Raw genomic sequence first — 25,617 nt, forward strand, 5'->3', positions numbered from 1 at the left:
ACAGGGAGTTCACAGAGACAATAATGAACATAATTACAGTTAGTTATTGTTTGCTCTACTCACAACCCTACTTTATAATGCTCCTGCCAGCAGAGCTGCTTTATGGGATGTCTTTTTCATGCAGCAAACCTTTCCATAAATCAAAGCCTCAAAGCAATACCAGGCAGTTTCTCCTGCAGCCTGTTTGAAAATAAAAGTTAACACCGAGCCCTGGCTGTTATCAATCTTCATAAATGTGTCCATGATACAGCAAATCTGTTCCATATTACCCCAGCTCTGCTCCTAATGCATGCACAGGAGCAAACCCAGGGGCTTAATGGAGCTCCTAAATGCCTTGGAAGTGGGAGCCACGCTAAGTGGCAAGGGAAGTTTGAAAGGAATAACTGCTTTTCTCATTTCTGTCCGTGCAGGATGGAATTATTCCCCTTCCAGCTTGAAAAATGTGTATTGTGCTACAACAAACAAACAAAACAGAGACCCCAGGAAAACGTGGGTCGTGTTCAGGAACTGCAGTTAGAGGTGGAAAATTTCAGGATTTCAGGCATTTCTTTTAGCTCAGATTTGTGGGACTGAGGGGTTTTATATTCAGGCACTGAACTGAAAATCTGACAGAAGTGATAAACTTACTGCAGTGGCACCTAAACTCTCTGAAGGAGGAGAAGGGGGAGCTGATCTGTATCAATTTGTATTTTCCAGGGCCTGGAGGGGCTCCAGGAGAGCTGCAGAGGGACTGGAGACAAGGCCTGCAGGGACAGCACCCAGGGAATGGCTCCCAGTGCCAGAGGGCAGGCATGGATGGGATCTGGGCAATGAGGAATTCCTGGCTGGGCTGGAACTGCCAGAGCAGCTGGGGCTGCCCCTGCATCCCTGGAGTGTCCAAGGAAGGATTGGAGCAGCCTGGGATAGGGGAGGTGTCCCTGGAATGAGCTTTGAGGTCCCTTCCCACCCAAACTGCTCTGGGATTCTGGGATTTGGGACACTCAGAATCCATCCCCAGGGATTTGGATGGAAAATGGGGAGAGAAAAGAGAGGAGAAGGGAAGGGAGACCCTTGATGGTTTCCTGAGATTCCAAGTGAAGCCCCTGGGTCCATGAATGTCTTGGGGAGGAGATGGATCCAATGTCAGCCTGGGAGAGCTGGGAATGTTCCCCTGGAGGAGGAAAGGCTCCAGGGAGAGCTTCCAGCACATTCCAGGGCCTGGAGGGGCTCCAGGAGAGCTGCAGAGGGACTGGGGACAAGGCCTGCAGGGACAGGAGCCAGGGAATGGCTCCCAGTGCCAGAGGGCAGGCATGGATGGGATCTGGGCAATGAGGAATTCCTGGCTGGGCTGGAACTGCCAGAGCTGCTGGGGCTGCCCCTGCATCCCTGGAGTGTCCCAGGCCAGGCTGGACACTGGGGCTGGAGCAGCCTGGGACACTGGGAGGTGTCCCTGCCATGGATGGGGTGGCACTGGGTGGGATTTAAGGTCCCTTCCAACCCAAACCATGTGATTTAACCACTTGAAAGAAACCTAAATACTCATTTTACAAACCTTATGTGCAGAGTCTGACAGCCCCTTGCAACCACCCCCATGATTTGAGATTATTTCCCCAAATATTTACTGCCCACTCTGCCTTTAAACTGTGATTTCCCTCAGGTGCAGTCCAAGCAGAATGGCTCTGGTGTATTTTTGTCCCTGATTTTCCAACACTACTGGAAAGGAGATGAAAATAAAAGAGGGGAACCACATGTCATGGGGTAATAGAGATAACTGGTAATTCATTCTTCACCCTGTACCCAGAAAAGGTGAATTCTCCTTAAAAAATCCCACAGCAGCTCTGGGAAACATTCTCCCTTCCCCAAAGGCAGGAGCTGGAGGCTCCCAATGAGATTTGTAGGATTTGGTCCTACAGATGGCTTGGTCTCATTAAAAACATCCTTAGAAAAGGTATTTGTAAATCTCAGCCACAAAAGATTAGGAAATACAGAACAAATTAATACTAAAAAGGAGCTGCTGTGGGCTTGAACCTCCCAGCTTTAATGCTGTAATTGGGAAATCTGTGACTGGTGTTCAGAGGAAATCCCAACAAAGGATAAGGCATTAAATCAAGAGGTTTTATTCCTTGTTTGGAATCAACCTGGGGAGGGAGGAGGCAGCCAGATGTGCCCTGGAATGCCAAACACCCCAGGAGGAGCTGCTCATTCCTCAGGGGCAGCTCCCAAACCTGCAGCCAGAGCAGGGATGGTCCCAACGAGGGCATCCAGGAATTCTCCCAGCCATGGGCTGACACCCAGCACCAATATTTATAAATAAATAATCTATTTATAAATCCCCAAAGGAGAATCAGAACCAATCCCACTGGAGGCCACCAAGGTGTGAGGGCAGAGTTTCACTTGCTTCTTTCACAGGGAAGTCTTTCAAATGAGTTTGGGTTTCTCTGTAAGCAGAAAATGCTTGGAAAGGGAGATGCAGAAAATGCAGAAAATGCAGAAAATGGAGAAAATGGAGAAAAGCAGCAGTGGCTGAACACATTTCTCTTTCCATCACATCCACCGTGAACAGGAAAAGGATCTTCTGAACAGGGAAAGGACCTGAAGACCATAAAATCACAGAGTGGTTCAGCCTGGAAAAGATCTTAAAGATCATCAAGTTCATCCAGTTCCAACTCCCCTTCCACAGGGCAAATTTTCCCTCAGAGTTATCCCATAATATCCTACTCAGTTATCCCATAGTATCCTACTCAGTTTTCCCACTCCATCCTACACAGTTAATTTAAAATAATTCTATTAATTCATAGAAAATTAAAAAAAAAATCCAACTCCTGACTTGGTGCCTTACAATCATTAATTTTAAGACTGCTTTCTTCCTTATTTTAAGATTCCTCTCTTAATTTTAAGATTGCTTTCTCCATTTTGCTTTCTTAATTTTAAGACTGCTTTCTCTCACAGTTACCCCACAATTTCCTACTCAGTTATCCCACTCCACCCTACACAGTTAATTTAAAATAATTCTATTAATTCATAGAAAATTTTAAAAAAATCCTACTCCTGACTTGGTGCTTTACAAACATTAATTTTAAGATTGCTTTTTTCATTTTAAGATCGCTTTTTTCATTTTAAGATTGCTTTTTTCATTTTAAGATTGCTTTTTTCATTTTAAGATTGCTTTCTCTCACAGTTACCCCACAATTTCCTACTCAGTTTTCCCACTCCATCCTACTCAGTTATACCCCACAACAATATCCTACAATAATTATCCTGCTCTACCTGTCCTCCCTCCCAAAAATTCTTTCATTTTACATACTAATTCAAAGTAAACTTAATAAAAAATCCTACCCCTGACTTGGTGCTTTAGAAACATTAATTTTAAGATTGCTTTCTCCATTACAGAGAGTAAAGGATCTGACAGTGGGAAAAGCTGGGGATAGCCTGAGGGGAGATTTAATGAATGTATCCATGATTTCTAGAAAGGGGAAAAAAAAGATTATGCCAAAGATGGAAAGAACTGACTTGCCCTCTTTATTAATGTGCTAAATTTTGAATAATGGATTTTAAAAGTTAATGTAACTCTCAAAAAACACTGTCAGAGCTTCAATCCTGCCTCCTGACCAAACAAGCACGTTTAAATTTCCCATCAGAACTCAGAGACATCAATGAAATCACACCCCATGCCCAGATTCCCTGTGAAAGACTAACACAAATATTCCACAGGCTCCCCTTTGTTCTGAAGGGATCTGCATCCATCCAGCTCCAAATGCTCAGATCATGTTTTATCCAGCCCTTGCTCCTCATGGTCTGCACTGATCAGAGAAACCAAGTTAAACACCTGAGTGGCTGCAGGGAAACCCAAAGGTGTCATGGCTGAAGTGACAATCACAGGCAAAAACACTGCAGAGGGGCTTGAGGGAATTCTGGGATTCCAAAGGATCACTGCAGAAGGGCCAAAGGATTCTCTGATTTGTTTAGAGGTGCAGAGCAAGGAGACAGGGGAGCTGCTGCCCACCAAAACCCCCTCTATAAACTGCAGCTGGTGATTTTTAAGGTCCCTGGGTCAAAGCACAAGCTCTTGTACAAAGCAGAAGAAAGTCCAAGAGAATCCTTGAGTGAGCTCTGCTCCTGTAGCCCCCAGCCCACCAAAACCCCCTCTTTAAACTGGAACTGGGTGATTTTAAGGCCCCTGGGTCAATGCTCAATCTCAAAGCAGCAGAAAGTCCAAGAGATTTGTGTGAGCTCTGCTCCTGCAGCCCTCAGCCCACCAAAATCCACTCTTTGGAACTGGATGATTTTAAGGTCCCTGGGTCAAAGCACAAGCTCTTGTACAAAGCAGAAGAAAGTCCAAGAGAATTCTTGAGTGAGCTCTGCTCCTGTAGCCCTCAGCTCTGCTCCTGCAGCCCCCAGCCCACCAAAACCCCCTTTTTAAACTGGAACTGGGTGATTTCAGGGGACCCTGGGTCAAAACACAACTTCAAAGCAGCAGAAAGTCCAAGAGATTTGTGTGAGCTCTGCTCCTGCAGCCCCCAGCCCACCAAAACCCTCTCTTTAAACTGGAACTGGGTGATTTTAAGGGTCCCTGGGTCAAAACACAATCTCAAAGCAGCAGAAAGTCCAAGAGAATCCTTGAGTGAGCTCTCCTCCTGCAGCCCCCAGCCCACCAAAATCCACTCTTTGGAACTGGATGATTTTAAGGTCCCTGGGTCAAAGCACAAGCTCTTGTACAAAGCAGCAGAAAGTCCAAGAGAATCCTTGAGTGAGCTCTGTTCCTGCAGCCCTCAGCCCACCAAAATCCACTCTTTGGAACTGGATGATTTTTAAGGTCCCTGGGTCAAAGCACAACCTCTTGTACAAAGCAGAAGAAAGTCCAAAAGATTTCTTGTGTGAGCTCTGCTCCTGCAGCCCTCAGCTCTGCTCCTGCAGCCCCCAGCCCACCAAACCCCTCTCTTTAAACTGGAACTGAGTGATTTTAAGGGTCCCTGGGTAAAAACACAATTTCAAAGCAGCAGAAAGTCCAAGAGAATCCTTGAGTGAGCTCTGCTCCTGCAGCCCCCAGCCCACCAAAACCCCCTTTTTAAACTGGAACTGGGTGATTTTAAGGGTCCCTGGGTCAATGCACAATCTCAAAGCAGCAGAAAGTCCAAGAGATTTGAGTGAGCTCTGCTCCTGCAGCCCCCAGCCCACCAAAATCCACTCTTTGGAACTGGATGATTTTTAAGGTCCCTGGGTCAAAGCACAAGCTCTTGTACAAAGCAGCAGAAAGTCCAAAAGATTTCTTGAGTGAGCTCTGCTCCTGCAGCCCTCAGGTGAATCCAAGCCCTGACTGAAAGAACTGAGCAAAGAAAAGAGTTTATTCCAAAGGAACAGGGTTTGGGATGTGCAGGATAAACAAGAGGCTGAAAGATTTATTGAAGTCTCTTCCCCAGGGTCTCTTCCCAGCTGCAGCAGCTCTGTGCACTCAGAATCTGGGCTGGTTCAAGCTAACAGGGGTGACAGCATCACTTCCATGCTGGAAAACTGCACCTGCACCTGGCTTGTGGAGTGAAATGGGTTTGAGATCACACACCTCTGCCTGAAGCACTTCCAAAACCTCTCCTGGTGGCAGCACAGCTGTGTGTGAGGAGGTGCAAGAGCAGAAAGAGGAATGAGACCTTTGGGGACCTCTGTGGCTAAGAAAGGCTGAGTGGCTGAGCTGAGCCATGGTATTGAATTCTTTAATTCCCAGCATCACTTACAGACAGCTCCCACCTCTCCTGTTGGAATGCAAACCTCCCTGAGCTCCTCAGAGAGAGAGATGAATGCAGGGCTTGAACTAAAGCCTTTAGAGAAATTTATTTTATATTAAGCCACACAGATATGAAGTAGAAGTGTAGGTTAAAGTTTTAAGTAAGTGTAAGTTATAGTTTTAAGTAAGTAGAAATATCTTTTAAGTCCCTTAAGAAACTGTGAGCTAGTAAAGGCCCTAAAGCCTAGTTTAAAGTTCAGTAATTTAGCTCCAAACATAACAAAAACATAGCAGAATTTTGCTTGCACCTCTAGAACAGACAGAACTATATGTGTAAATAGATAGAACTATTCATATGGATAGATAAACTTATACATGCAAATTTTAAGTAAGAAAACAGAATATTTGCATAAATAGATAATATTATATGTGTAGTTTTTTAGGTAAGAACAGACACTCCTTTTGTACTACTTTCCCACATTAGAATCAAGCTCAGGTTGGTTCAGAAAGAATATTTTAGAATTGTGTTTTTCATTGATTGGATGTTTTATGAATAATATGGGGGGCAAGAAACAACAACCACAACGAGAAGAAGAGAAGGAAGGAAGAACAACAAAAAGAAAAAAGGGCTGTGGTCCCTGCTGCTGCTGCTGCTGGGGATGTTGGACTCTGTGCCAGGGAACAATTGTTGTGCTGCTGCTGCTGGTGCTGCACAGAACCTGGCACTGCATACCAGAGAGCAGCCCTGCAGCCCTGCAGCCCTGCAGCTGCTGCTCCAGCCTGGGACTCCATGCCAGCAAACTTTAGCAGGGACTGTTGGGAAGGATGAAAGTTTGCCAAGAGAGTTTCACAGATATGTGTGCTTGGCAGAGAGATCTCTGAATGGAGGATTGGAGAGTGAAAGAGAGGTGGGAGCAAGTTTTGGTATAGAAGAACAGTAGATGTGTGAATTGAGGTTTGCTGGACAACTAAGAAAGCAAAGGTTGAGTTGGAAAGAAGTTTCATGACTTAGAGCAAAGGATGAGCTGACCACAAAAAGATGTTTTTACCAAGCAGAAATATACCACAGGCAAACAAGACATGTCCATGTGGCAAGTAGAAAAAAGGTCTAAGAATTTTCCACTGCAAGAAAAAACTGAAAAACAACTTTCAGCTTAAACTGTGCCATAACTGATGTGATTGGATGGCATTGACCCTAAAATGGTAATGACAGTAGTTATACAGACTATAGGTAAAAGTTAAGGAATAGATTGGTTCTTATGTATGAGATGCTCAGCAAAGAAAAGTATAAAATGCACTGTAACCAAAACCAAAGGGTCTCCAGGCCTGCCTGCAGCTGGAGCTGACAGCTGTGGGCACAGCCCTGTCACCCACGGCCCTGGACTGCTGGGACATCTTGGGTACAATAAACTGCATTTTGGATACAACAAACAGCATTTTGGATAGAATAAACTGCATTTGGAAGAGCCCCCTGGAGTCCTGCATCTCTCCTCTCAGGCTCTCACTCTGGACTTTAATACCTGGAACTCTCTGCCTTTCAGACTGATGTATTCATGCAATAACCAACTTTACAGCAACCAACAACTGCTCGTTTCTCTTTGAAGACCCCAGACCCAGTAACACCTTGACACTCTCTATGGGATGTCAGGAGGAACCTGGGACCATCATCCAGGTGACAAAAAAATCAAGGATACCACCAGCAACAGCATCATCAGGGAAAAGAACCCTGCAGTGATTGTCTCTGACAAAGCAGCACCTATATTTGCTGTATTTGTAAAAGAAAACATTAATTCAGGAGTGCAGAGCTCACTGCCCTTGGCTAAGCAAAAAAAGCTGAACCAAAGGCACAAAGCCTGCAGGATTTTTTGTAGCTTCCTATTTTCTGATATTGACAAAGCAGTATGTGGTGTTTCATAAATAACTGGTAATTTGTAGTTTTAACTTTAGGTTTTAAAAGCAGCTGCTTTTAATTCAGGGCCAGGCTGGAGCAATTTGGTCTAAGGAAGGTGGGGGTGGAATGGGATGAGCTTTAAGGTCCCTTCAACCCAAACCATTTTGGGAATCAATGATTTCATTTAAGGTGCAAACTGGAAGTCTGGCTCTGCCCAAGGAGAAACAAAGCACAAATTCTTTGCCTGGCTCTCTGCACCACAGCTTTCAATGTTCCAGAGGTATATGAGTGCAGCATGATGGTGACTGAAGATATTTGCATGAAGAATCTATCAATATTTCTAATTTACAGGCAGTGCAAGAGCCCTTCCAAAGTCACCATATGTGCCCCAACATCAGAAGGGTAACGAGGACAGAAAATAAAGCCACACTTCCCTGGACTCAATCCAAAGTCATCAATAAAAAGCTGATTTTCTCTCTGTCCTGCTTTTCCCCCTCAGTGTCCAGAGAATTGGCACCACTGCTTTGTGAGACAATTACATCTGAATATCCAAGTGTTGCTGTTATTAATTGACTGTGGTTTCATCAGCTCCTTCTCAGCTTCACAGCTCACATACCCAGGAAATACTGGGAATATTTCAAATATTCACAGCTGAGCATCAAACAGAGCTCCATGGGGGAGCTGTCCATGGCAGGGGGTGGAACTGGATGATCCTGAAGGTCCTTCCCAGCCCAAACCACTCAGTGATTTTCTGATCAGAACAATGCCTTACATTTTATTTTCAGCAAACATTAACGACCCCAGCTTTGTGACAGAGAAATCCCAATTAAAGGAAGATAGGATATTGATGATTTGTCATTTATTCCCATTCATTCCATGGGAATTGATGGAGACAGTCATGCCCAAAAGATTCATAATAAAGGAATAAAGCCCCTTTGGAGGGGCTCAGAGATTCTGAGATTAATTGTGGAGGAGCTATTTGCAACTGCACCAAGAGAGTTTTTGAAGAAACAATCTTGAGTAGTTCTGACACAAATTTACACCCCACATACACAGTAAAAGTGGGGGAGCCCAGACTTGGGACCTAACTACCAAACTCTACTTTTTCTGTACTTACTCTGTGCTTCAGATTAAACACCCAGCACTTCCAGCTGCATCCTCTGGATCACAACTGTCACTGCCCAAGCAAACTTTGGGGAATTCATTCCATTATTGGGGAAAACCTCACCCCAAACTGATCAGCCAATCCCCCAGGAGGATTTGGTGTTTCCATCACCCTGGATGGCTGGGAATGAAGTTCTTCCCAAAAAACCCCAGCAGCAAGAAGCAATTCCCTGCTGTCCACAAGACAGCAGAGCAGGAGAGGAATATTTAGGCAGGATATTTAGGAAAAAGCACTGCTGCACAGCTATGAACTCTAAATACACCACCAGAAATCCAAACCCACCGAAGATAAAAAACATTTCTTTTATTTATTTTAGGCTGCCTTTGCCCTCTCTGCTTCTTAAATGAATAATGAAGATGTCACTTGGCTCCAGACACCACGGGGGAATAAAATGTCACCGCTGCAGCTGCCGAATTTCCCACTCCCAGCCCTCCAAATTAAGGGAAAAAACCCACAAAACAAAGGGAGGATTTGATTAGGAAAAGTTCAAATCCTTGCCCAAAGCCCAGCTCTTCCTGTAACGCTGCATTCTTCTCTTCTTGTGCAAACTCCTCATTAGAACAGAGCCATGTTCATAATGGAATAATTGGGGTTATAATGGAACTGTGGGAAGATAATTCCAGCTTCAGGAGGGGCAGCATGGCCCTGTAATGTTGTTTTAATGTGATTTGGGGACTGCAGGAACTGCCTGAACCTGCTCATTTAGGATTTGATCAATGGGAATTAGGCTGGTAAAGAGATGAAGCATTTGATAATTCCCAATTTGATCAATGTGAATCAGGGCTTTGGTGGAGATAAAACATTCCTCATGGATCTTTGGAATATCAGTTTAATGCAGGCAGCAATGGGAACTGCAGACACACGACTTGCCAGGTCTCTGATCCACACCCATGTGGGATATTTGTGTTTTTCCCCTTTTAATAGGGTTTAATTATCCCTAAAGACTGATGAAGCTACAGTTGATGTAATTTCAGGGATTAAATGGAGGAAGGAAAATCCAGGAAATATTAAATATATAAAAACCATCCTCCACTTCTTGCCCTGGGAAGTGATGCAGCTTAAAAAGTGGAAGAAATTCAAGTTACAGCACCAAAACTGGGTACCTAATTCTAGACATGCCTAAAATAAAGTCAGACTATTTGCTAGCAACACCACAATTAGATCCATTAATCTTGCACTTGGAACCTGCAATCACAGGCAGCACATGGCTTTATGCATTAACAAAATTTAGCAGCTCAACCTTATTTAATTCTTCTTTTACAGCCAATTAAACAACTCTTTAAACACCACTGGAGCCTCTGTCCTCTCAATCCTCACGTGCAATTAAACTGCACATGAGAAGTGCCAAAAGAGCATCTTCAGGTCTCACTTAATCATTCCTCATTTATCCATCAAGTTCCATAAAAGAGGCAGTGATAAAATAACAACTCCTGCATTGAAACCTTCAATAAAAAGACACGGTGCTTAAAAGGATTTTATGTAAGGAAAAACCTTGACATTGCAGAGTAATATTGGTATTTCAGGCACTTCATCAAATCTGCCCCAATTTATGTGCACATTTCAGGCACCTTTTTCTCTCCTTTTGTTTTCTAGGAAGGCAGTGGACCAATACTGGATCCACTGATGTAAAAATTCCCAATAATTTTTAGGAAATCTGGTTTCAAGTGCAAAAGCAGCAGAGTGATTGCAGTACTGCTATTACAGAGCAGTCAAATGGATGATTTCAGTTGATACCTTTAGTTTCTAGAAAATTAGGACAAGTCCAATCCCAACAAGTGTTAGGAATGTGGTTCCCTGTCCAAATCCTCCTCAGTAAATATTCCTTGATTTCTGCACCCTCTAAAATGGTTTTCTTCAATTTCTTTGATGCTCAGAAGTGGCCCCTGCTCCATCAATCAGCTCCATTAGTGCACAAAAAGGAACCCAAAGAATTGGATTTATTTAGGAAATCCTTTTTGTATCAGGAGGAAAAACTCAATCCCAATCCCACCTCTGCCCACTAAACCCACCCAGAGCCCTTCAGCAAAACTTCAAATCCCACCAAAAGCTTCTTTTGGAATAATGCATGTGAAATGAGGCAAACATTTGATTTAGAAAGCTGAAAATATCCCCCTGTAACAGAGGAAGGAGACACCCAGGTGGGAATTTCATCCCAACCTTCCTGGATTTCCAGACATGATGGAAAACCCTCCAAATGAGGATTAAATCAGACCTTGATCAATGGTCATCCTGTCCCTCTTGTTTAAGGGACAGATGAATTTAGTGCTCAATGTACTCTGACCATTAAACACTACAAAATTTTTATATATTCACCCCAGAATATTCAACAATTCCTGCTGTTAAGAGATAAAATGAGTTTTCTTATACTTTGAAATTTTATTTGTATCATTATCAGCAGCTCAGAAAGGATTTTTCTCTTCCTGTTCATCAAAAACCAAACCAAAACACAAACCAGAGGAAAATCCCTCCACAAATCTACAAAAATCGAGGCAGAATAATTCATTTTTCTGCAGCATTTCTTGGTTAGAGGAGAGAATTGAGGTTGTAAAAAGTTCTGTGTCCTCACTGAAATGATAAATGGGCCCTGGAGCCTGAGGGATGAAGCAGCCCAAAGGGAAGGTCCAAGGCCAAGGGTCACTGTCACTTTGATCCATCAATTACCAGATCTTCACCTCACTTTCTTCAGCACTAATAAAAATTATTTAATCTGACCTTCACTGTGGAGGGCAGAGTGAAATTCCTCATTTAAATCCTTCCCATGGAGCCATTGTGATGCAAAGTTGGAATCTCATTTTTGGTGCTCCATCCAATCTATTTTTACACTATTTCACGCTCCTTATCAACTCTAAATTAATAAATGTATACAAAGTGTGCATCCCATTTCTCTGCAGCTGATGGCTCCTATACACTGGCCTCCAAATTCTCCCAAATTCCCTCCTTTCAACAGCCAGGGGGACTGATAGGATCTGTGAGGGAGGAAAGGGGAATGATTGTGCATTTTAATGTGCTAAGAACTCATCCAGCTGCCAGGAAAAAACAGGAGGAGGGACTCACTTGAAACGAGCTGAGACTTCATCAGCAGCTTTTTGGTATTGCTCAGTGGTGACTTTGTAGAACTGGGCACTCTGGAAAAAAAAAAAAAAAAACCAGAATAAATACAGATTTCAGTTAGTATCATTTACAGCCATGCTAGTATCTAGTCAATAAAGCTGATTTTGGATTTAAGCTGTTTCAAAAAACTGTCAAAACCTAACCATAAAATGACAGAGTTTCAGAAATCACTTTTTTTTTTGGGGTGATTTTTTAAAATAAGTGTGTCTTGGTTATGCAAAAGGAATGGATCTTGGGGAAGAAACTCTAAAGGGACATGAGGCAAGAATGCCCCATTTAGCACAAGGTGCTCCTGGAGTCTTTGCAACTTCTTCATTAGAAATGAAACTCCAAAGAGTGATTCCAGCCTTGTCTGCAGTGCCCTGTTTGTGCTCCTCACACACATCTCCCCCTGCCTCACAGATGGCACTCCAGCCAAGCTTCAAAATCCCACAATAAATTAACAAGGGCTGGAATTTCCCTTCTGCTCTTTGCCTTGAAAACTCCTCTCTGAGGATTGACTGGAATATTCCAAACTCCCAGGTTGCTTCCATCAGTTGCTAATTTCAATTTTTAAAGCCAGGCAGCTTCAGAAGAGATTTTCATCTCCCCTAAACCCAGGGATGGCTTTGACTCAGTTCTAGAGAATCCTTCATTTCCAAAGTACAGGTGAGAGATGCTCACCAAGCCACAGAAGTTTTCCAGGTGTGAAAATGCTGTGCCAGAGGAGCCTCAGCTTTGATATTGGGAAAATTCCTTCCTGGAAAGGCTGCTCAGGCTTTGGAACAGCTGCAGGGGTGGAGTCCCCATCCCTGGAGGGATTTCAAGCCCTGTGGAGGTGGCACTTGGGGACACAGCTCAGTGGTGGCCTTGGCAGTGCTGGGAATGGTTGGATTTGATGACCTTAAAGGTCTTTTCCAGCCTGAAGAATTCTGTGGTCCTGCAGGCTGAGATAAATCACTGGGATGCTGTTTTGCTCCATGTCTCAATAACACAGAGGTGGCATTTTTCAGGAGGTTTTTATAGCCTGGGCACAGCTGGACCTCAGCTGTAATAACCAAGGCACCTGGCTGCCCAGCTGGAGGGAGAAAGCAAAGTTTGAGCAGCTCCAAACTTCTCTGAAATCATTTTCCTGGGAGTGCTGTGGGTAACAGGGCATGGAGAGCAAAAAGGTTGTGCTGGCACTTGCAGGAACTCTGGTGTAGCTTTGAGTCAGGGGCATCCCAGGGAGTGATGTTAACATGGCAACAAAACCCTGACAACCCCACACTGTGTGATTACATCAAAACCAGCTGAATCCTTCTTTTAACAACCTGGACTTCACCCTGTGCTTTGGAGTTATTGATGCCTCAATATTGATTTGGCATCTTCCAAATATTTAACTTGTGTCAGGCTGAGGGAGCTGGGATTGCTCACCCTGGAGAGGAAAATGTTTTGGGAGAGCTCAGAGCCTCTGGAGGGGCTCCAGGAGAGCTGCAGAGGGACTGGGGACAAGGCCTGCAGGGACAGGAGCCAGGGAATGGCTCCCAGTGCCAGAGGGCAGGCATGAATGGGATCTGGGCAATGAGGAATTCCTGGCTGGGCTGGAACTGCCAGAGCAGCTGGGGCTGTCCCTGCATCCCTGGAGTGTCCAAGGAAGGACTGGAGCAGCCTGGGATAGGGGAGGTGTCCCTGGAATGAGCTTTGAGGTCCCTTCCCACCCAAACTGCTCTGGGGTTCTGGGATTTGGGACACTCAGAATCCATCCCCAGGGATTTGGATGGAAAATGGGGAGAGAAAAGAGAGGAGAAGGGAAGGGAGACCCTTCATGGTTTCCTGAGATTCCAAGTGAAGCCCCTGGGTCCATGAATGTCTTGGGGAGGAGATGGATCCAATGTCAGCCTGGGAGAGCTGGGAATGTTCCCCTGGAGAGGAGAAGGCTCCAGGGAGAGCTTCCAGCACATTCCAGGACCTGGAGGGGCTCCAGGAGAGCTGCAGAGGGACTGGGGACAAGGCCTGCAGGGACAGGAGCCAGGGAATGGCTCCCAGTGCCAGAGGGCAGGCATGGATGGGATCTGGGCAATGAGGAATTCCTGCCTGGGCTGGAACTGCCAGAGCAGCTGGGGCTGCCCCTGCATCCCTGGAGTGTCCCAGGCCAGGGTTTGGAGTCCCCTGGGACAGTGGGAGGTGTCCCTGCCATGGCAGGGATGACACTGGATGGGATTTAAGGTCCCTTCCAATCCAAACCACTCCATGATTCCATAACACACATGGATGAAACAATCCAGTCCGTGGGAAGCACCATTCCAATGTTAATTTTGGGTAAAATAAAGCAGTTTAGCTTCAGACATTGATGTATGGGAAAGCAATATGATGAAAACATTTTTAGGGGGAAAAAAATGGAAAAGGCTGTAAGTGGAGAGATCACTCTTCCATAAAAGTCACAGATGACACAGGTCTGTGGTCACTGGGTGAGTAAACATGTCCTGAGGAATATTTATCATTTTATGAGCAGTGCAGGTCTCACTCCGGCAAAAACACTTCCTGAAATTCCAAAAGAGGCAACACCAACTAAAAGATATTGCAAAGAAAAACATGCTTCCTTCCCACTATAAGGTTTCATCTTCCAAACCTCTTCCCTGCAAACAATAATCTTGAAATGCACCGAAATCAGTGAATAAAATGCCAGCTCCAGACAGGGGTAGACTTGTACTGCAGGGCTCCTATTTTCTCACAAATGATAACAAATTGGGTAAGAGGCACTGCAGGCAAAGGTCAGGCCTGGATCAGCAGGAGCAGAGAGCTGTGCTGCACTCCCCAGTGCCAGCCCCACTCCTCATCACTCATTTGCACTCCAGCCCAGCTTTCCACGCACCCTCATTTATTTTTTCATAAACCATCGTCAGCCAGAGAGCAAATGGAAGTGAAATTCTCCTCACACCAGTGACCCCCTGGCACTCAGCAAGCCCAGGGGGATGGGATGGGATGGGATCTGTGGGATGGGATGGGATGGGATGGGATCTGTGGGATGGGATGGGATGGGATGGGATCCGTGGGATGGGATGGGATGGGATGGGATGGGATGGGATGGGATGGGATGGGATGGGATGGGATGGGATGGGATGGGATGGGATGGGATGGGATGGGGTGGGATGGGATGGGATGGGGTGGGATGGGGTGGGGTGGGATGGGATCCATGGGATGGGATCTGTGGGATGGGATGGGATCCATGGGATGGGATGGGATGGGTGGGATGGGATCCATGGGATTAGTGGAATGGGATCTGTGGAATGGTATCTGTGGGATGGGATCTGTGGAATGGGATATGATGGGACCGGAATGACAGTTCAGGCTTGATTAAAATCAGCCACAGTTCCTCAGCACAGGACCAACCAGAAGGGCTTGACACAGAACTGAGATCTTCCAGAGAGGGTGAAACAAAGGCCAAGGTGAGGGGAAAGGAGTAGAAGGGTGCTGGAAAAGCCAACAAATATTCTCTGATGAAATCCAGGATAATGCAACAAGGGTCAGCATCTCAAATCTTCCCCCTGCTCAATTCCCTGAATCCACAGACAAAAGAGTCAGAGTTAAACTGAAAGTGGAGGGCAGGAAGTGCCCACCTGACTCATCCTCACCTTTGCAGCTCCTGGGGACACCACTGGGCACCAACGTTTTGCTTTAGCAGGTTCACAGTGATGCCTCAGGGTTTGGCTTTTCTATTTTTCACATTCTGTGCTGCTTTGGTGTGTAATTCTGAGCTTCATATTATGGGATGGTGAGCTCTGTGCACAGAGCAGGGAGACAAAACAATTCCTGCTCCAGCTGGGCACCAAGGACAAATGAGCCAAATCCCAGCCCAGGAGCACAAAGCCCGTGGGCTGGAGAGAGAAAAACAAGCAGGGTGGGAGTGCCTGGGCTAAAGCTGGGCTGGGACAATGAACTGCAAGGTGCAAATGGAGCAGAGCTGATCCCAGGGAGAGACCCCGGGAGCGCTCGTGCATTTTGGGGCCATTTTGGGTCATCTTGGGGGCAGCCCTGGCTGGGCTCTGGTGCTGCCCGAGGTGCATCCACTCAGTGTCACCATGACATTTTCTGGAAAATCCCTTGGCCAGGATTTCTTCTCCTGGGAAGATGAGAAGCCTCAGCTTCTCCATGTTTTGCTCCTCTGAAATGTGGTCTGGAGATTGCTTATCCAAACGTGTGAATAGTTTTTAATTAATGACCAATCACCATCAGCTGTGCCAGACTCTCTGGTCAGTCACAGGTTTTTATTATTCATTCTTGTGAAGCCTTCTGATGTCTCATTTCTCTTTAGCACAGTTTAGTATAGTAGGATAGGATAGGATAGGATAGGATAGGATAGGATAGGATAGGATAGGATAGGATAGGATAGGATAGGATAGGATAGGATAGGAGAGAAGAGAAGAGAAGAGAAGAGAAGAGAAGAGAAGAGAAGAGAAGAGAAGAGAAGAGAAGAGAAGAGAAGAGAAGAGAAGAGAAGAGAAGAGAAGAGAAGAGAAGAGAAGAGAAGAGAAGAGAAGAGAAGAGAAGAGAAGAGAAGAGAAGAGAAGAGAAGAGAAGAGAAGAGAAGAATAATTCAGCCTTCTGAGAACTTGGAGTCAATTCTCACCTCTCACCTCATCCTGGGGACCCTCACAAACACCACAACTGAGGAGATCCTGATAATAAATCCCTGCTTCATTCTTTAACTCCATCTAGTCTCTGTCCTAGCTCAGATTCTCACGGCATCAGGACGAGCCCGCAGCGGGGCGAGCGTGGCCGGGGCAGGGCTGAGATGATGAATGGTTCTCCATCACCCCCTGTCCCCTCCCAGGCCAGCACAGACTGGAATCTTATTTAGGCTGCCATTTATCTTTCTTTGGGCCAGTCAATAAAGATGAACACAACAGTTGTAAGGATCGATTGCAATTTTTTCTCATTTTCAAGCATGAAGGAGCATTTCTGACATAAAAACAATATTCGGGGTGTACTTGTTCTGCTTTTTAATTGCAGTTCAAGTGATCAGCTGAGCTGCTCTCTATGCCCAGAAGTTTTAATCCTACAAGCTATCAAGAAATCATTTGTTATCTTAGCTGAAGTGTGCTGTTTGTTGGCTCAGGTCTGCTATTAAACTCACTCAGATTCTCTTTTAGAGATAAACTCTCCATAACCCAGAGATGAAGTTTCGTTTTCCAAGTCCTCCCTAATCCTCCAGATAAAAATGCAGTGGTCATTTCCCTAAATACAGATTAAAAATGGTGCTGTAGCAGCATTTCCTCACCCCCAGATAAAGGCAGACATTTATTATCCTCATCCCTGGAATGTCCAAGGGCAGCTTGGACAGGGCTTGGAGCAGCCTGGGACAGTGGGAGGTGTCCCTGCCATGGCAGGGGGGGCACTGGATGAGTTTAAAGTCCCCTTCAACCCCAAACCCAGCAGTTCTGGCCCAAAGATAATGAAGACATTGCAGTAAAATTGAGTCACAAGTGATGCTTTTTTAAAGAGCCACCCTCAAAGTGAACTGAAAGAAACAGAGGCTGAATGAGAAGTTAAAGAGAACTCCAATCCTACTTCTAAATCCATCCAATTTGCCCTGATACACACACAGAGCCACAGGAAATATAAATAATGCCATAAGTCAGGAAGAGCAAAATGAGATGTGGCCACAGGTAGAAGTGTTTTCACCACTTTTGTAACTGAAATAATTTTCCCTGAGCAAAAGTGGAAGCAGAAGCTTCTTAAAGCTGGAGGAATAAGAGGAGAATGATTTCTCTCGAGAGCTCTGATTTCAAAGGTCCGTGTCAGAAAATAAATCCCTGGAGCCCCTCAGAAGGTCACTGATTTGTCTGCATGGAGGAACTCAAAGCACAAGTACACGTTTCACTCTGGGCTGGAAATCTTCAGATTTGCAAGCAGGGAAAGTTCTGAGAGATCCTGTGTCATCCAAGCTGATAAAAGATTATCAAAAGAACCAGGAGAAGTTGAGATCCCTCATTTAATTTCACTAGAGATGCTTCACCTGTATGCACTATTTTATTAAAAATGTGGTGAAACTGTTTTTACTGCAGACAGACCATGACTGATTTTAGCATTGAATTCTTGCTTTTAAGCCCTTAAAGCCCTAAAGAAATTCATTAGGAGAGTAACATTCATGCAATCTGTTTAATTTTTTTTAAATAAATTTAATAGTTACATAGTTAACAGTTGATTGGACAAAGAAAAAAAAGACTTTTGACTTGCATACAAAAGAGACAAATCTGCCCTTTGCTTCAAGCCAGGGCTGAGAAAGACAAAAATGAGCCCAGCTTGACTCCAGCTCAGCTCAGCACCTGCTCCACCCACCAAAGGAACCAAGGGCTTGGGCTGTTTGGCACCTTTGAGAATCAGGGGAGAATTTTTAATTTAAAGACTTCTCTCTCCTTCTCATCCTCCCCCACGAAAAGACTCAAAGCATCGGCAGGCAAAGATTATCCTGTTCCCTGAATGGCAAATTGGGAAGTTTTCTGTGCCTCTTTTAAATCCATTTCTGCTGCAGTTAAGCTCCTTTTCTCCCTTAATTGTACTTGTGGCCATTTCATCTCAGGATCTTTAATAAAGCCATTTGTGGATAATAGGGAGCATTTTGTTTTAATCATCCTGTTGACACAGAGCCTGAGATCTGAACAGCCTTAAAAGAGATTCCCAAAGCCACAAGGAAATTGTTTCACTTATTTTTAGTCCAAACTCAAGACTGACCAGGCTGCTCCAAGCCCCATCCTTGGCCTTGGACACTCCAGGGATGCAGGGGCAGCCCCAGCTGCTCTGGCAGTTCCAGCCCAGGCAGGAATTCCTCATTGCCCAGATCCCATCCATGCCTGCCCTCTGGCACTGGGAGCCATTCCCTGGCTCCTGTCCCTGCAGGCCTTGTCCCCAGTCCCTCTGCAGCTCTCCTGCAGCCCCTCCAGGCCCTGGAATGTGCTGGAAGCTCTCCCTGGAGCCTTCCCTTCTCCAGGTGAGCACCCCCAGCTCTCCCAGGCTGACATTGGATCCATCTCCTCCCCAAGACATTCATGGACCCAGGGGCTTCACTTGGAATCTCAGGAAACCATGAAGGGTCTCCCTTCCCTTCTCCTCTCTTTTCTCTCCCCATTTTCCATCCAAATCCCTGGGGATGGATTCTGAGTGTCCCAAATCCCAGAATCCCAGAGCAGTTTGGGTGGGAAGGGACCTCAAAGCTCATTCCAGGGACACCTCCCCTATCCCAGGGTTCTCCAGTCCTTCCTTGGACACTGCAGGGATGCAGGGGCAGCCCCAGCTGCTCTGGCAGTTCCAGCCCAGGCAGGAATTCCTCATTGCCCAGATCCCATCCATGCCTGCCCTCTGGCACTGGGAGCCATTCCCTGGCTCCTGTCCCTGCAGGCCTTGTCCCCAGTCCCTCTGCAGCTCTCCTGGAGCCCCTCCAGGCCCTGGAATGTGCTGGAAGCTCTCCCTGGATCCTTCTCCTCTCCAGGTGAGCACCCCCAGCTCTCCCAGCCTGGCTCCAGCCCTGGAGCAGCTCCATGGATTCCTCTGGACCACAGAGAAAAAGGCAAGATTAGAAGAAATAAACTTGAAAACCTCCAGTCATGTTTCATCTTTGGAACTGCCACCAAGCGAGCGAGGAGAGAAGGAATTAGGGAAGAAAAAAAGACCAGAAAAAGAATAAAACCATCAGCTGCTTTGTGCCTCCCCCCCAGCTCCAAATTACATCAAATTACAGCTTTATAAATATGACCATTCCAATGGCATTTTCATTGGAGTTTAAAGCCTCTATTTGTGCCTGAATTGATTTTAATAAGCCATGGAAAACCAAGCATTTAACATCAGACAGCTTCCCAAGAAACACTGCATCTTCATTCTGCCTCCAAATGATCTATGGATGAGGGAATTTCTTCTGAAATGTCAGCACATCAGGCCTGTGCTTGAATTTTTAGATAAGTTATTCTTTATACAAGTTCTGACTGCTCTCATTTGATCCAGCTGCTCTAGTCAGTCAATTGGTGCAGTTTTTATGCCAGAGATGAAACAAAGGATTTCCAAATCCACCATCAGAGATTCTACATAACATTTAAGACGTTTATTCTTGTTTTTAAACCCTATTAGGAACTCCTTTTTAATGAGGGGACTGACTGCCCTCACTGGGGGAAAGTTCTCTGGATCTGCCACAGGGCTGAAAATCAGGTTTTTGTGAAATCTCTCCAAATGGAGCATCTTCCCACAAAAAAAAAAAAAGAAATGGTCACTGCCCAAAGCAAACCAGTCTACAATCCTGAATTACAGCATCGAAGGTGCCTTTGGGGAAGGACCCAACAAATTCCTCCCACCACAATTCAGGGACTGAAGATGAATGGACAGAGCAGGGGATGAGCTTTTACAGCAGAGAACTTTTTTATGTGCAACAAGTGGGAGAAGTGGCTGCAAGGCAGGGAGAGGGAATTCACACTGAAAGAGAAGCCCCCCAAAAAATAAAAAAAAGAAGCAAAGGAAGGAACCTGGGACTGAGCCTGCAGAGGACACCCAGGTAAGGAAGCTGAGATTAGGGCAATTATCAGGATTTTGGTGGTGCTTGCCTAGAGCTCCCTATTTCAAATTCAAGTGCAATTCCTTTTAGAAAACTTCCAAGTGAAGTTTTGGAACTTCCAAACTCCTGTGTTTTGAATTGTCTGCTGTGTCCTGGAAGAAGCTGGGTCAGGACCAGGCTGTGCCTGTGACAGAAGAGATGGTGAACTGTAACAGACTCAAGGGAGGATTTGGGACACCCAAAACCACCCAGCACCTGCTCCTACAGAGAGATAAAACCCAACAAGTATCCAAAGGTGTTGAAAATGCCCCACACCCATCCAAACAAAAACCTAGGAGGTGTCCCTGCAAGAAGATTAAAAGAAGTTTAAGGTGCCAAACCAACTTGTGATTCCACAAAACATTGGAGCAACCTGCAGAATGGAAATCCCCATCAGTGAAAATTCACTTCCATCAGTGTTTGCTGGATTCCATGATGGGTGCTTGTGAAAGATCTCAGTGATATTCAAAGATGTCAAAGACATTCAGAGTGCAGCAAGCAGGGTAAAATACTTAACTCAGTTATCAGCAGAAAATGGGGAAAAAGAGAACAAATTTTGACCTTTACTTCTGAATTTCCAAGTCTGTTTTTCAGGCACCACTAACTAATGCCTTTAACTGCAACTATTAATGGCTCTGAAGTTTCTCCCCAGCCATGGCTCACTTCACTTTTCTGCCCTGCTAGAACATCGATCTCTAATTTGTTAACACTCAGAGCTGCCAAAGAAAATGAAAACCTTGGTGAAAAGGACAAATCTATTCCAAGTTCTTACAGCTATTCAGCCAAGCAGCTAATCTGCATGTAATTGTAGCAGTGGTGTTAATACAAATGTGCTCAGGCTTAGAGATGCACCTGAAAATGCACAACTGGATTTATGGCCCCTCCTGATGATGAGAGGCCTCATCTAGGTCATTCCCATTTCCAATTTCGTTTAATGGGGTTGTTTCTCCACGACCCAAAGCAGGCTTTGCCCCCCAAAATGAGTGGGGTACAACTTTGAGGCACACAGCAATGGGAATTGCTGCTGCCAGGGGTGATGCCCAAGAAATCCAAGCTGGGAATTCCCTTCTGTTGGTGGCATCAGGTGCAGACAGCAGCACAGGAATGAGGAGCTCAAATTCCTGCTGCTGGTTGCTTTTATGGAATTAATTCTTAAATACTGGTCCAGTGGGCCACTTATGCAAAGCAAAAATGACACCACAGGAATCACATCAGCTCCAAGCAAAGCAGGATCAGCACGAATCCTAAAATCCTGGAATGGTTTGGGATGGAAGGGAGCCTTCAAGATGATCCAGTTCCAACCCCTGCCATGGGCATGGACATCTCCAGCTAGCCCAGATTGCCCAGGGCCCCATCTAGGAACTGCTGTGACTTCCAAGTGTTTGGAATTCCAAGTGTTTGGAATTCCAAAGTGCTTTGGAACAAAACAGGCAGTTCCAAGTGTTTTATTCCATGGACAGAGCTGTCCACTCTGCGTGGATCACTCCCAAGCACAGCTCTGCTACAGCAGCACAAGGTCAGCTCAGCTGGAATCTTCCATTCCATTCCTGCACTGCTCAGCTCAGCCTGCATGGAGCACTCCCACAAAGTCCTGAGGTGCTGGAGACCCAAAGGAAGATAGTTTAAAGTCATCCATGAAACTCTTTAGGGAAAACTCCAGCAGAGACAGTGCTGAGTGCAGAGCAGCCCTTCCATGGTCTACAGCAGCCACGATTTTAAGGGGAAGTCACAAAGTCAGATAAAATCTGGGGAAATCCCTTTAATCACCACTCGTTTCCAACTCATTTTGGCCAGTTTTTGGAGGCAGAGATCCCATGAAAGTGGTCAAAAAAGTACTTTTCTCCAAGGACAGCTGAGGGACAGGGATCATAAGAGGTTGTGGTATCTCTAGCCCAAATCCCCCCTGACAAAGCCCTCACCAACCTGCTCTGAGCAGGTGCTTGCACCTCCCAAGGCCCCTTGCAGTCAGAACAACACCATAAATATGGAAATTCAGATTCTGCTCTCAGGGTGAAAATCTCTTTTGGCTTGTAGATGTGCAATCTGCTCTGCAGCTGGAGGTGAAATTCATCTTGTGGCAGAAGCCCAACAGAAAGAATCACAGATTAGCTCTGTCTTCTTTCAAATCAATGGAAAATAGCTGGGTTGAGCTCTGTTTATTAGATCTCCCCCATCCCTGCTGCCTGGGATTGGCTGCCTCAGGCCACAGTGAGAGCAAGATTACCATTTTTTGAAAAGCACAAATAACACTCACACACCAGCCCAAGACAGACCACGAATAAAGTTCCTGAAAAAAATTTCTCAAATATTCTGTCTCTCTCAATCCAACAACCCTGGAAACAATGTCATGGCACAGGCTTACTGCTGTTTCTCTCACTGCTTTAAAAAGTTTTGTCTGTGGTTTTTTTTTTTTTTGAGCTGGTGTTTGTGGGAACTTTCCTCAGGAACCAGCTTGATCAATCCCATCAAATTCTCATTTTGTGGAATTATGAGCTGCAGTATCCAAACAGGATGAGTTTGATATTCAAAACCACTTTAATTTGGTCAGAGAAATGAACTTCTTTGAATGTTGCTGCCACAAATAAACTGAATTTTGGTCTCACTGTCAGGAGATATTTTGATGGTTGAGATCAGCAGGAGAGCAAAGAGGGGGTGAATATGGAGAGCAGGTTTGTCACTGTGCAGAGTTCAAGATCCAAGTGAAAACAGCCACAAGAAAAGGCAGAAAATCTGATACCAACTGACTGACAGCTGATGCTGTTGCAAAAAAAGCCAAACTGTAAAAATCCACAGATCAATGACAGCTTTTGGTGCTGCTGAAGCAACTAAAGGACTTCAAGGATGGTCTCTGGCAGCTGCTTTGAACACCAGGTGAGAGCAACAAGGAGGAATCAGCACTGGGACAACAAAAATGCTGAGGATATAAAAAACCCAGATGAAAATCAATGTAAGTATTTGTTTGGATGAGTGATAAGCACCTGAATCCAAGCAAACTGCATTTTACCCTCAGATTAGGTGGAGAACTCTGCTCCACTAAATTTAATTTAGTGAAGCAAGAGAGGAAGCGAGCTCTGAGCATGTTGAAATCAAAGGAAAGGGAGAATTTTGCAGTGCTGGATCCCAGCAGAACCACTGAGCTCAGGAACTGCCTCCTGAAGGAAAAGGAACCACAAGTAAGGCAGCTGGGCTCTCCCTAAAAACCTGCTCAGGGTCAATCCAGGACCTAGGAAAATGAAAGCATGGCACAGTGGAATTATCAGCACCAAAGACATTGATCTGGAAGTTTAAAAATCACAGCATTGCTCTCAGTAAGGCAAAATCCACCAAATTCCTACAGCTGGCTGACATATGAGGTCAAATAATTCCAACACAAACTCCTGCAAACCTTCCTCGTTTGTAACTGGGTTTTGTGACCTCTGAAGATGATTCCCACAATTTCCTGGGCTCGTTTTCCCTGCATTCCTCATGGGTTCTGTCTATTCCCACTGGCCATTTCCATCTCCCTCCCACAGGGCATCACTGAAGCCAGAGCTGTTATTCTGCATTTCAGCCACCCCACAGCTGTTCGGGGGATGTTCTGTCCTACAAACACACTTTTCCCCCACTGTAACTTTTATTTTCCCTTCCCATTCCAAGTGTTCCATTGTGCTGCACTCCTGCATTTCCCCAGACATTCCCCTTTTTCTTTTTTCCCAGACTTTTCAGTTGTTTTTGTGAATTCACTTTGTGTCACACACTGTCCCTCTACCATGGCCATTTCTTGCAGTAAAATCTGTGAATTCAACATTTCCCTGTGTAGGGTTATAAAAGGTCTGCCAAGCCCTGCACCCATCCTGGAATTTGTTTTTAGGATGGGATTCACCCCTGGAAGTGTCCCAGGCCAGGCTGGATGGGGCTTGGAGCACCCTGATAACTGAGAGATGCTCTGTCCTACAGATGGATTCTTTCCCATTTTAACTTTTATTTTCTGCACTCCTGCATTTCCCCAGACATTCCCCTTTTTCTTTTTTCCCAGACTTTTCAGTTGTTTTTGTGAATTCACTTTGTGTCACAGACATTGTCCCTCTACCACATTTCTTTTAGTAAAATCTGTGAATTCACCATTTCCCTGCAGGAAATTCATGTGTAGGGTTTTAAAAGGTCTGCCAAGCCTTGCACCCATCCTGGAATTTGTTTTTAGGATGGGATTCACCCCTGGAAAAGTCCAAGGCCAGGCTGGACGGGGCTTGGAGCACCCTGACAACTGAGAGATGCTCTGTCCTATGGATGGATTTTTTTCCCACTGTAACTTTTCTTTTCCCTTCCCATTCCAAGTGTTCCATTGTGCTGCACTCCTGCATTTCCCCAGACATTCCCCTTTTTCTTTTTTCCCAGACTTTTCAGTTGTTTTTGTGAATTCACTTTGTGTCACACACACTGTCCCTCTACCATGGCCATTTCTTGCAGTAAAATCTGTGGATTCAACATTTCCCTGTGTAGGGTTATAAAAGGTCTGCCAAGCCCTGCACCCATCCTGGAATTTGTTTTTAGGATGGGATTCACCCCTGGAAGTGTCCAAGGAAAGGCTGGATGGGGCTTGGAGCACCCTGATAACTGAGAGATGCTCTGTCCTACAGATGGATTCTTTCCCATTTTAACTTTTATTTTCTGCACTCCTGCATTTCCCCAGACATCCCCCTTTTTCCTTTTTCCCAGACTTTTCAGTTGTTTTTGTGAATTCACTTTGTGTCACAGACATTGTCCCTCTACCACATTTCTTTTAGTAAAATCTGTGAATTCACCATTTCCCTGCAGGAAATTCATGTGTAGGGTTATAAAAGGTCTGCCAAGCCCTGCACCCATCCTGGAATTTGTTTTTAGGATGGGATTCACCCCTGGAAAAGTCCAAGGCCAGGCTGGATGGGGCTTGGAGCACCCTGGCATGGTGGGAGCTGTCCCTGCCATGGAAATGAGCTTTAAGGTCCCTCCCCAGCCAAACCACTCTGAGATTTACACAGACACCACAACTGCTGTGGTACAGACTTGTGCCATGCCCAAACAACAGCTCACAGCTGGGAGAAGGATTCCACACTCTAGCTCTTTCAAAAAGCCACAAACACACCCATTTCATTTGCAATTCTCCTTCTCTCCTCACAGCAACAGGTCCAGCTGGATAAATTCCATCTCTGGATTGATTCCCCAGCTGTCTGATAACATATGGAAATACTTGTCAATTTGGA

The 25,617-nt window shown here is 45.3% G+C and overlaps 1 protein-coding gene across 1 annotated transcript in view; it reads right to left on the reverse strand.

Annotated features, from left to right (window-relative positions):
* CHCHD3 (coiled-coil-helix-coiled-coil-helix domain containing 3) overlaps positions 1–25,617 on the reverse strand; it is a 149,484-nt gene that overhangs the window by 18,326 nt on the left and 105,541 nt on the right. Inside the window, exon 6 of the mRNA XM_059847576.1 lies at positions 11,806–11,876. Within this exon, the coding sequence (XP_059703559.1) occupies positions 11,806–11,876 (71 nt within the window). The remainder of the gene's footprint in view (positions 1–11,805; positions 11,877–25,617) is intronic.

Source organism: Haemorhous mexicanus, chromosome 5 (genome assembly GCF_027477595.1).
Source record: "Haemorhous mexicanus isolate bHaeMex1 chromosome 5, bHaeMex1.pri, whole genome shotgun sequence".
Classification (NCBI taxonomy): Eukaryota; Metazoa; Chordata; class Aves; order Passeriformes; family Fringillidae; genus Haemorhous; species Haemorhous mexicanus.